The following is a 12,043-nucleotide window of genomic DNA, read 5'->3' as shown; positions in this document are numbered from 1 at the left end:
ATAACATCGCAAGTCAAATTGTAGAGAGAAAATCTTGGTGCGATATTGCGCATGTTGAAAATGTTGTGCATTTTTTGGCATTGTAGGAGCTTGGCTTTGAATGAGTTTGGCTTGTCGTAGGAAGCCTTTTTTTCTCATTTGACATTCACAAATCGAAACTATAGTGTATTTTTGAGCTTTAGGAACATAGCAAGTCAAATTGTAGAAAGAGAAAATCTTGGTGCAAAGTTGCGCATGTAAAAAATGTTTTTCATTTTTAGGTGTCACAGAAGCTTGGTGTCAAATGAGTTTGGCTTATCGTAGGAAGCCTTTTTTTCTCATTTGATGTTCGTAAGTTGAAATTGTAGTGTATTTTTGACCTTTTTGTAACATCACAAGTCAAATTGTAGAGAGAGAAAATATTGGTGCGATGTTGCACAGGTCAAAAATGTTGTGTGTTTTCAAACATCATAGGAGCTTGGTGTCAAATGAGTTTGGCTTATTGTTGGAAACCTTTTTTGCTCATTCGACACTCATAAGTCGAAACCATAGTGTATTTTCAACCTTTTCGTAACATCACAAGTCAAATTGTAGAGATAGAAAATCTTGGTGTGATGTTATGCAGGTTGAAAATGTTCTCCATTTTTGGGTGTCATAGAAGCTTGGTGTTGAATGAGTTTGACTTATCATAGGAAGTCTTTTTTGCTCATTCAACTCACACAAACCGAAACTGTAACGTATTTTTGGGTATTTTCTTCCTTATAACATCCAACAATATAATATAATATAATAGTTAAGATATAATATTTGTATATATTAATTTAATTAATAATTAGTTATATATACAAGAAAAATTTAGTATTCATAAATATTACAAAAATTTCAACCTAAAACTAAAAAAAATGTAAGTTTACAAAAATTGTATCTTTTAAAATTTAATAAAAATCTACACAAAAAATTAAAATTAAAATTGAAATATTTGAATTGCCAAAACATGTACAAGCATCAATCAAATCACATAGCTGAATTATCTATCAAGATCAATCAAGTCACACAGTTGGCACATGTCTACTCCCACTTATGTACATCCTTGTGTGACAAACACGTCCATCCTCTGTTTTACTCTGTTATGCATGACTACCTACGTTTTAATTTCGTTCAACATGCCTATCATGTATAATATGTATGCATCATGGAACTTTTTGTTGTACAACAATGCATTCTATCTAGAGGATAGCTGAGTCCAATATAGGATACCTAATGTCAAAACCTAGATATCTTTTCTATGAAACAGTGAAAACCATGTCAAAGAGATTTTTAAGCCGATAGGCTTTATGTGGGAGCTTTGCTCCCAAATTTTTACTTTACGACGGAAAAGTTGTAAGACCAATTGGATTTTTAATTTTGTGATTGATTTTCCATGATAATATTAAAAATCTAAAATTTAGGATTTTTTAAAAAACACAATGCAACTTTCTATTATGTTAGAAATCTAAATTTGAGGATTTTTTTTTAAAATGTAAGTGCAACTTTCTATTATGTTAAAAATCTAAAATTTAGGATTATTTTTAAAAACACAAGTGCAACTTTCTATTATGTTAAGATCAACAATTGGTGTTGTAATTGTCACTTCTCTGGCATTGATATGCATTGTTATGTATAGACGAAGAAAACACTAGATCAATTCGCACCCATTAGGTATTAAGAGAGATTCATTCAAAACAATGTTCTTTTGCAGATTTTTCAATCAAAACAATGTTCTTTTACAGATTTTCTTCTGATACATACCTCGTCACCTATCTTTATTATGTTTTGTCAACAATACTATAGATGGACATTTAATATTGGTCATGGTAGCAGAACTTTAAATTGCAGGTCATTTTAGTGTGTTAAAGATGAAGAAAACCACATCCAATTTCAGCCAAAAGATTCAATTTCGACTTCAATTCCTTAATCTTTTCTTTGACTTTCGATTTCTTCTTGTATAATATTCTTGAGTTTTTACTATCTAATGAGGGGGCTTAAATACTTTTCAAATGAAAATTATTTCTCTTTCAAGAAAAATGTAACTAGTGATTGAGGAAGAAATGGTAGCAATCATAAATCAGAAATATTCATTTTACTTCAAACTTTTCTTCCTGTATAATGATTCTTAAGAGACTATAGAGATTATTTCTTGTTAATCTTTATATGAGATATTACTATTTGATGGTGATACTTATATGTTTCACAAATTCATATTATTTAAAGCAAATATAACCAATTTGCATGGCATTAAGTTTGTTTTTTTACTACATATATAAATGATTGATTTTGACAAATAATTTAATGATTTCGAATTATGTAAATTCGTCCTCACTTAAGCTATTAAATTGTGAAACCTTGAATTTCAAACATAAAATCTTTTAGATATTAAAGTGACGTATTGAAGCATATAATTATTTATAGGTAACGATCTTTTAAAGCTATGAATGGTTGAAGCTTTAGTTTTTTTAAAGTTTGATTCTTGGAAAAATGTATTTTATATATAAATTTGTATACATTGTTCAACTATTCTTTCAAGATTGCAATTTTATTTTACATAGTAATTATATTTTAAGCATGGAAAATTTGTGAATAACTTGTCTTAATTTTATTTTCTAATTATGCAGTTCTTTTTATAGTTTTTTCCAAACTTTTGATGTTATGGAAATGAAATATTTTTAAGATTTGCATACTATTTTATAGGTTAAAATTCTATTATAAAATAGGTTACTCCTTGTTGGTGTTTGAAAACGCTGGAGGTTTTTCAATTATCCCCATGAGAATATGACATATCTAGGGGCAACTAACTCTCATTTTCAACATATCATTTCAAACATAGGGCCAACTATAAGGCATGACCGTTCTTCTACTTCAGGCTTTGCTAAACCTAGGTGGGTGGACCTAAGATTCAAATGATATCGTACTAGTGCAAAAACATATCCTTGAATCTATTATGCAGATAAAAACCCCTTATTTCTCCTAAAGACTTATGAAATGACATGGACCTACAGTAGCTAGGTGCAGATCTATGGATCTCAGAAGCTAAGTGAGGGTTCAACTTTTATGCCCACTTCAAACATGAACAACTGAATTTATTTGAATAAAAGATTTGTGCAAATGCCATTCATATCAGCTTGCATCTGATTTAGTGATCAGTGCCTTATCCATTGAAACATAGAGTCATTACCAGTAGGATGACCTAACTTGCTTGCATTACAATCAAGTTTATCAACTGAAATTCCTAATCCCATTCTTATGCAATATCCCCTTCATACACCTAGAAACCCTATCAGAACTATGAAGCATTTACTTAACTGCTTGAGTCAAAAGCAACAAAGATCTGATACACACTTCATCCAAAATGTCTTAAACCAAATGAACATTATCCATTCAATTACAAAGTTAATGACACACGAAGAATTAGGAGACATAATTAGAAGACTCAAATAATTCCTGTAAATCCCCTTTTGTATTTATCCGTGGAAAGATTAAATACAATAACTGGTAACACAAAATGAAACTCAAGATAATTCATACGATCTAGCATCAATATCTAGTACTTTAGAATAACAATGCATAACATGAAATGAAAATCTGCACAGGGCAGATGTGTGGCCTTCACTGCTAGAGCTCAGCTCAAAGTCAGGAAGTAAAACCATCTACAATCTTGGTTTCAACAGTAGAACTGGAACCCTGCTGGTATTACCCAAAGCAAACTGCCAACCTCCACAAAATGAGAAGAAGAAGGAAAGATATAGGAAAGAAGCAATTTCCTGGATTGAATCTAAATATGACACTTGTCCACCTGAAAAACCTTCTTAGCAGGTTAAAACCATCTTTCTTATCTTTTCCCACTGAAAATCAAATCCCCATCATTTTACCCTTCAAAGGCATCAAAATATCATAGAAATCTGATGATGAAAGGATGTAACTGATTTTGGTGTAAAATTGAACTTGGTAAAAGTAAAAAATCAGTTATAGTATGATCTTGAGAAGACAAGAAAACAACCTCAAGTTGATTTTCTTCACTCTTAGATTTCAACAAACCTTTAAAATTATCCTCTAACCAATTCTAATCATCAATGAAGAACTTAGCCTGTTCTGTCGCCAATGCCCCTAATTTCACAAATTGACTTGTAGCTCAAATAGGTGAAGACCTGTGCATAATATGACTCTAGAAATAAAAAATTCAGCTCTTCCCAGTTCCGACGGTATATTGGAGTGCCAATTTTGCCTTAAAAAAACTCCAGTTATGGCCTTTTGAAGATCGGCCCTTTGTTCATGACTTCTACATATATTTTGCAAAATTTAAACTTTTATAAAGTTTAAACTATATAAAGTTTCAAACTTTATTCAAATGAATCTAACGTGGATTTGAGGAAAAATAATAAAATATTAAAAATTGAAAAGTCTCAAATTTTCCCTCATTTTCTACCTGGACCGAATTTGACACGTGTCATCTTCTGACCGGCTCGAACCTGGGCAGCGCCACATGTCATCTTCTCCCTAACTCGCTATGCTATCGTGTGAGCAACTTCTCATCGAGATAACGAGGATTGCTAGATGTGCCACGTGGCATGATCTCGTTCAACTGTTTGGATCTTATCACACCACCTCCTATTTGCTGCCACTTGGCGCGATCTGATTCGTTGTTGCTCCTCCAAGAGGGACCCACACTTATTACCTCCTGGCCAATTTTTTGAATTTTTTGGCTAGTCTCTATCCGAAATTTCTTAGATTTTTTGGCTAGCGCCATAGCGACTAGCTAGATTTTTCACTTTTCCGGTCACTGCTTCCGATGACGTCATCTCTACTTTGGGTGCGTTTGTTCAAAATTTTATTATTTTCTTCTCCAGCAAGCCGACCAACCACTTGCCCGCCATGAAGCTGCTTCCTTTCAAAAGCGTGTGGCTTACACACATTAATCTATTGGAGTGTAAAATTATTTAAATACCAAAAAATCCCTTTATGTAGGCGATGTGGGATATTGGTTTTTCAATGTCTTTAGTCCTTGTCTGCTCACGCTACATGTTCTTTCCTTTTAATGCCGATTGCTCATTTGTGTTTAGCATCTACTGCTTTGGACTTGGCGTGGGAAACTCCTTTTGTTTATTGATGCACAATTCTTTGACCAGTGTTTGAAGTCCCTTGCGCTGCTTTCTTCCTTCACACTGGCATCCTTTTCTACACGGGCTTCCTTGATGCGCAGATTTAATCCAACCCCTGTGCTGAATTTCCCCTATAATCTTCTTACATGAGTGGCTTTTACATATTGTCGCCTCCATTTCCTTGGTCTGGCCTCCTTCAATCCGCAGCTGGTGCTCAAAACATGGGCTCTACCCTTTTTTAATGTTGCACTCTCCTTAACTTGCGTGAGATACTCTATTTTTTTGGGCGGATTTTTTTCTTAGACGCCTTTGTTCTGTGCTTTCCTTTCATTCAACGTGGCTTGGACATTGACCTGCACCTTTCATGCATGGCATCTCATTTTTACTCTGGCTCCTTCCATCTACGTGAGCTTCCTGCACTCTCCAATGCACACCCTGCCACAATCTTTGAACATGCGGGGGTGTATTTTTTTGTGGCTATTGTCTTTGGCATAGCAGATTCTCTCTTAATTAGCGTGAGCTTCCCTTTAAGATGTGGCTCCTCTATTCTTGTTTGCTGCGGTTCCTTGCAATGGCCTGGGCAATTTCCCCTCTTTATGTGTAAGCACCCCATTCTTAAGCATTGGCGTGTTTAGACTTTTTAAAATGCGTGGCTGCCTTCTTTCTATCTTGTATTTGGACTCTTTTATTTGCATGAGCTGAATGATAAAGGCGCCTCCTCAAAACTTACTTAACTGATTTGGCATTTGCAATGGAACTAATGGCTTTGACTTCTTGTCAGAGATGATTATACATGGCCATTCAAAATGTCAATCTCTTGCCTATCTCAATGTCTTCACGACACACATCCAATAGTTTAGAATTTAGATAATAGATGTCACTGTGCATAATGCATTCATATCCAACAGCATTCCCAATGTTACCTATTGGATTATACTTTCTAACAAACATTCACCCAGGAGAGTACACATGTTCTCACTTGTTTGCTTACCTCCAACACCAAGCAAGGCCAAGATTTTACTAACTTGATTCTCAATGTTTCTCTTTATTTCCATATTAATTTCATTTCCTAAGACTTCAAATTGACTCCAACTTTTATCAGTTTGATAGAATTAGTCAAACTCCAAAGTGGGTCTGACTAAATTTTTTTTCATTTTTGCACAACTGAACTGGCAAACTGATATGTTGATCATCTCGAACTGACTAAAAAAAAATTAGATCCCAGACTGATCATTTAAAACTCGCTTTATCACCTTTTGCCAACTTCTCAAATTTGCGCTAGGAGGTCTGTTGATTGGCCTTAAAAACTGACCTGAACAACTGACTAGGCTTTAAAATTGAACATACTGATTCTTTGCTCCACATTCTTGCAAATTGTGGAATCTTATCTCATGACGAATTCTGGGTCAAAAGATATTCGTTGTCGAAGTAGCCTTCCTAGAATTACCTGCAAGAAAACAAGTTAGAAAACAATAAACTAGGTTTGGATTTGGCTTTGAAAACTAGGCAAACAGACACTTGGAAAAACGAAACTTGGGGCGTTGGTTCTCTGTCATGAGGACATTATGGATTTGCAATTTGGGCACATGACGAATAACCGTTGGAAAATGGTAGACGTTCAAAGTAGGCAACCTGGATTTTGCAAACTGGGAACAATGACAGAAAGCGATCTTCGCAAACAAAATTGACCTGGAAAAGTGTGCATACAGATTCACTAAGGCTTGAAAACTGGCACATTTAAAGCATTTTTAGTGAAAAACACAAGGGTACAATCCATTTGACCTAACCAATCACGGATTTGGAATTATAATGTCTCAAACAGGGGTCCCAATCAATCTGCACATAATGACAACAGTGAAAAGATAGAAATTCCATTTGGAATCATGTTTGAAAACTGATCAAACGGATTCGTCATACATTGAAACTTGAAACATAACAAGTCTCCGATATCTACAATGTAATGCAATAAGAATTTCAACATTTCGATCAACTGGTCAAAAGTTACAACATGTCAAACAGGGCTTCCCAGAATTTAGATTTAATTGCAAAAGCATGAAAATAGTAATTGACCAACTATGAGAGATTCAAAACCTAGTCAAATAGACTCGAAACGACTTGAAATCTGAAACACAGGTTCTTAGGTATGGACACTAGACATTCCCAAAGTGGCAAGTCACAAAATATTTCTGGGTGCGGGATATTCAATGGCAAACACAGCCTCCTGTCGTTGTTTGACACTGTGAAAATGCAAATTTGGAACTAGCTCAAAACAAGACTTTGCCAAATGACTCAGAATGTCAATTTAACTTCATGGAACACGTATACTCAATTTTTTGAAATGGGACTAAAAAATGAAGCATGCAATTTTTCGTCCCAACACTCCTATCGACTTATTGTTGCATGTACATAAACTTACAACTGCTAGTATTAATTTGTTCTTACACTGATAAGTATTGCAATCCCCTACACCATCGACTTACTTGTATCTATCTAGATATTATCTGTGTAAATCACCGCTACCAACTCCTTACTAAGTTATGTGTACTTTTACTATATTTTATTATATATATATAAGACTGATCTTACTTTTAATTGAGGGGTTCCCCATACTAAAAATAATAATAATCAAACTATCTAGAATCTAGTCTTTAATAAAGATTTAAGTGTTACACATTCCACAATCAATACCCACTAAGACAGACTTTTTTTGAATGTACCTTGTTTTTAAAACTATTAATTCTCCCAAATCAACTTCAATAATATAGCAAACATGTACAATGAATAAAAGAAAAAACGCAAAAACAAAATGATATTTTTTTTCTTGATATTTACTGCTCTGTTTTATTCAATCCTTCATCCATATTTTATCTTATTGACAGCGTGACTTATATAAGGATTATCTGAGATTTCTATCTATTATACCTCTTAACACAATAACTTTTACCAGACAAATCTATATCATGAAATGCTTCTACTGTATATATTAAATGCCAAGGCTTGAAGGAATGCAAAATCTCTGAAAGAGTTCAAGCTTTATCTTTCTGCCATGGCGAACATTTATGATCATTCATCTTTAACAGAGACTGTATATAGCGTACTGAACTATTGGTATTCATATTTTCTTATGAAGCTGAGAAGAAAAAATACAAAAATATTTAAAGAAAAGTGAGCATCAGAACAGCACTAAAATCTCTCTTTCCAAATCGTCAATACATGCTGCCGCACTAAACAAACTGGTAAATTGACAGAAGATCTGAATTGATTTACATTTGAACGTACAAAGTATTTACAAAGAAAATCAGAATTGAATTACAGCTGAATATTCAGAATATTTCCACAGAAAATCTGTATTGAATTACAGCTGAATGTATAGAATGCACAGAAAATCTTGTGTTTCTCAGGCTCCTCAGCAAGACACGAACACCGGGGATTTTACATGAAAAGCAGAGTTCAGACTAGATCTAAATAAGGTATGGATAGACAGCATTTACCTTTGCAGATTGCTCAAATATTTTTATAAGAAACCGGAGATTTCAAAAGCACATTCAGCTGGACAAAGATTTTTGCCTTTAAGGAGCAGCAGCCTATTGAAACTAGCAATAAAATCCTTGACACGCTTGTTCGGTTCTTCATTAGAGACAATTGCAGTCTCAGGACAGTTATGCCGATCTTGACATGCACGGTTAATGGCGGAATTCGAGCATTTAAATTTTGCATTAAGCTGGGAGTTCAAATTGAAATGAAAAATATAAAAATATTTAATGTCGAACTTTAGTATCATGACATCACTGGAGTCTCTTTCTTTCCAAATCGTCAAGACAAAAGAAACTGGTAAATGTACAGAAAATCTGAATCGATGTTCAACTGAATTTACAGAAGATTTACACATAAAACCTCGCGTTTTTCTGATTGTAGAACAAGACACAAAAACAGGGGATTTTACATTAAAAACAGAGCTCAGGCTAGGTCTAGATAGCTAATGCATTTACAACATTTACCTTCGCAAATCGCTCAAATATATTTACAAGAAACCAGAGATTTGTAAAGCACATTAGCCGGAAAAAGATTGTTGCCTCTGCAGGCGCAGCTGCTTGTTAAAATTAGCAATAAAATCCTCCGCACGCTTGTTCAGTTCTTCATCAGAAAGAATTTCAACCGAAGGAGAATTAAGCCGTTCCTGACATACATGGCTAATGGCGGAGCGTTTACATTTCCTCACGCTTACCGCCTTGATGTTCTCCGACCTGCTGCGCTCATAACTCCTGGCGGCAGAATCCACAAGAAGCTCATACTTTGCCCTCTTCTCCGCGCTCTTCTTGATATACTCCGCGTACAAATCGAAGCTCTGATTCTGAGCAGTAAAGATTCCAGAATCGATGTTCAGAATAAGAATAATGATGTTGGAGAGGATGAACATGGAGCGGGAGCTGCCGCAAATGATCCACAGGAAGCGCAAAGGCGGCGGCTTTGCTGTCTCAAGCAGCAGAAATCCTAAAACCGCCGCAGCGCTGGCGGTGATTAAAAACATCTTCAACTTCCTTATTTTCTTGAATTTGTTCGTTACCTCAGATTTCTGTGCAGCTTCTGAATCACCTTGTTCTGCACCGCTCATCTTGATTTCTGTGGCCATTTTCAGAGATTCGAACACGAGACCTTCGGGAATCGGGATGTTCAAAGCAGAGAATTGGGTCGATTGACTAGGGGATTCGAACCCGAGATCTCTGGAAAGTTCAAAGCAAAGTACTGATAATCGGTCGGTGCATTAATAGATGGTCGAGTAGTGGAAATTTAAAATACTTTGGCGGGGTAGGCATGAATTTTTCTATTTTCTTTTCCAAAAAGAAGATAAGGATGAAAAGATTGGGTGGTAATTTTGCGTGTTGAAGACTCAATTGTTTGCTTTTGGGTTAACAATTTTTCTTTTGGGTGGAAATCCCTTTCAAATTTTTGTCTGTTTGGAGGAAAGTTATGCCGGAGAACACAGTGGATTGGGATTTTGTGTACTAGTTTCTTTGCCTCACGCGAACTTAATGGAAAGCTCTCAAAAGTTGATGTGATGAATCCAAAACTTACCATGGGAAGGTATGAAGATCACCTGCCATGAAAATTAAGTTTCAGTGAACTTATATTATTCTGCTTTAATTTCATTGCGTATTTTTTTCAGTGAAAGATATAACTAATCTTTAATTTAAAAGTTTAAATGGTTTATGTCAATAACTACTCTCTTGAAAATTGATATGTATATGTCATAACTAACCTTAAAGTAATTGAAAAGTAATTGAGAAAGCTATAGAAATTAGAAACTATGCATATGCCAAATTATTCAACTAAAAATATTATGTTATACAATTGTATATATGCATTTTATAATTTTTTTTAAAACAAACATATAATATTAGATAAAATTATAAAATGATGATATATATGATGAAGGAAATAAAATTTACAATGACTTGTGAATTAGTATTTCTTAGTTAATTTTTATGGTTGAATTTGGTATAATGTTACTTTCGAATAATTTTTGACCTTAATCAATTGAACTATAATCTTTTGTTAACTCTTCTCTTTTTCAAAATGAGTAAAAGGAAGCTAATGGATCCACTTTTAATGAAAGTGTCAACCTTAGAAAATTATTGCAAGAACAAGACCTTGAACCTAAGCATGCATATGGTCAAAATGGGTACCAATTATGATTTTGATCCACATGCTTAAATGGGTACATGTTATGAATGCATGCCCATTTAAGAACATGCACCCATTTAGAAAGGATATTTAAAAAAAAAAAAAGCTCTATAAGCTCATTTTCTAGCTACAATGATGATAGGGAAAAGCTAAAATTTGGCACCTCAAAATGAATACCCACTTTAACGACTACTATTTTCCATCTCTTCTCTCACACAAACTTTAGAGTAAGTTCTCTTCAATCGAAAAAACTTATAGATTTTATTGAGAGTTAGCAATTATTAATCTCCATTTAAAGGTAATTTGAAAGATATAGAGCTAAGAAAGTGATGGACATATATCAACTATTTAGTTAAAAAGAAGTATACTAGAAAGTTGTGTATATAATAAATATTCATTTGAAAAATGAATATATAAACACATAAATTTATAAAAGTATAAAACATGACATAAATAACAATGGAAATGCCATAGATGTGTTTGCATGAAGTTTTGAATTATTTGTGACTTAATGTTTGTTAGTTTAGTTTATATGGTTAAACTTAATGACATTTTTGAAATTATATGAGTTTAATCAATTAAACATATTTTTTCTCAAAGATAAAAGCAAGCTAATGGGTCCACTTTTAATCGAAGCGTCAAGCTCAAATATCTTCATAGGAATAGGTCCTCAAACTTAAACATGAACCTAGTCAAAATGGGTACTTATTATAGTTTAAGTTCTCGTGCTAAAATGGGTATGGGTATCATGAATGAATGTCTTGAAGAGAAAGTACCCATTTCAAAGAGGTATTTTCTATAAGGAAACATACAATGACACTTCCCACACATCCCAATTATTCATAAATCAATAAAATAAATACTATAAATCCATATGCAATGAATATAAAACATACCCGTTAAAATGTGATACAAGACATACCTTAGGAAAATACTTATGAGGTGGAAAATACCCTCTAAAAACATCCATCATCCATGTACTATCAGAAAATGTGACTTTAAAATACATCCATGAAAGTATTCAAAACCCCATCCATTAACAAGCACTCCATGTGAACAATGTTCATGTAACCACACATGTCCTACATGTTGTGTTTCTAACATTAGCCATAAATGCTAACTTGGCTAACATAAAAAACTATCCTTGTGGTTGCTTTTATAGAAATGAGTTCTCATAAAACAACCAAGTGGTATTGCATAAACCTTGTGCTACCCAACCCTTGACCCAAATTTAATATTGGGTACTTTAT

The 12,043-nt window shown here is 33.9% G+C and overlaps 1 protein-coding gene across 1 annotated transcript; it reads right to left on the bottom strand.

Moving 5' to 3' along the window:
* Positions 1-8,991: 8,991 nt before the first annotated feature.
* Positions 8,992-10,196, bottom strand: LOC149541884 (uncharacterized). The gene has a single exon (XM_089796955.1). The coding sequence runs from the start codon at positions 9,739-9,741 to the stop codon at positions 9,163-9,165; it is 579 nt and encodes a 192-aa protein (XP_089653081.1). The 5' UTR covers positions 9,742-10,196; the 3' UTR covers positions 8,992-9,162.
* Between the last annotated feature and the right edge of the window lie 1,847 nt (positions 10,197-12,043).

The sequence above is a fragment of the Cupressus sempervirens genome, chromosome 8 (assembly GCF_028749045.1).
Source record: "Cupressus sempervirens isolate cs-2001-9-10 chromosome 8, ASM2874904v1, whole genome shotgun sequence".
Taxonomy (NCBI): Eukaryota; Viridiplantae; Streptophyta; class Pinopsida; order Cupressales; family Cupressaceae; genus Cupressus; species Cupressus sempervirens.
Note: the sequence above shows the minus strand (reverse complement) of the source record. Positions and strands in the feature narration are given on the sequence as shown.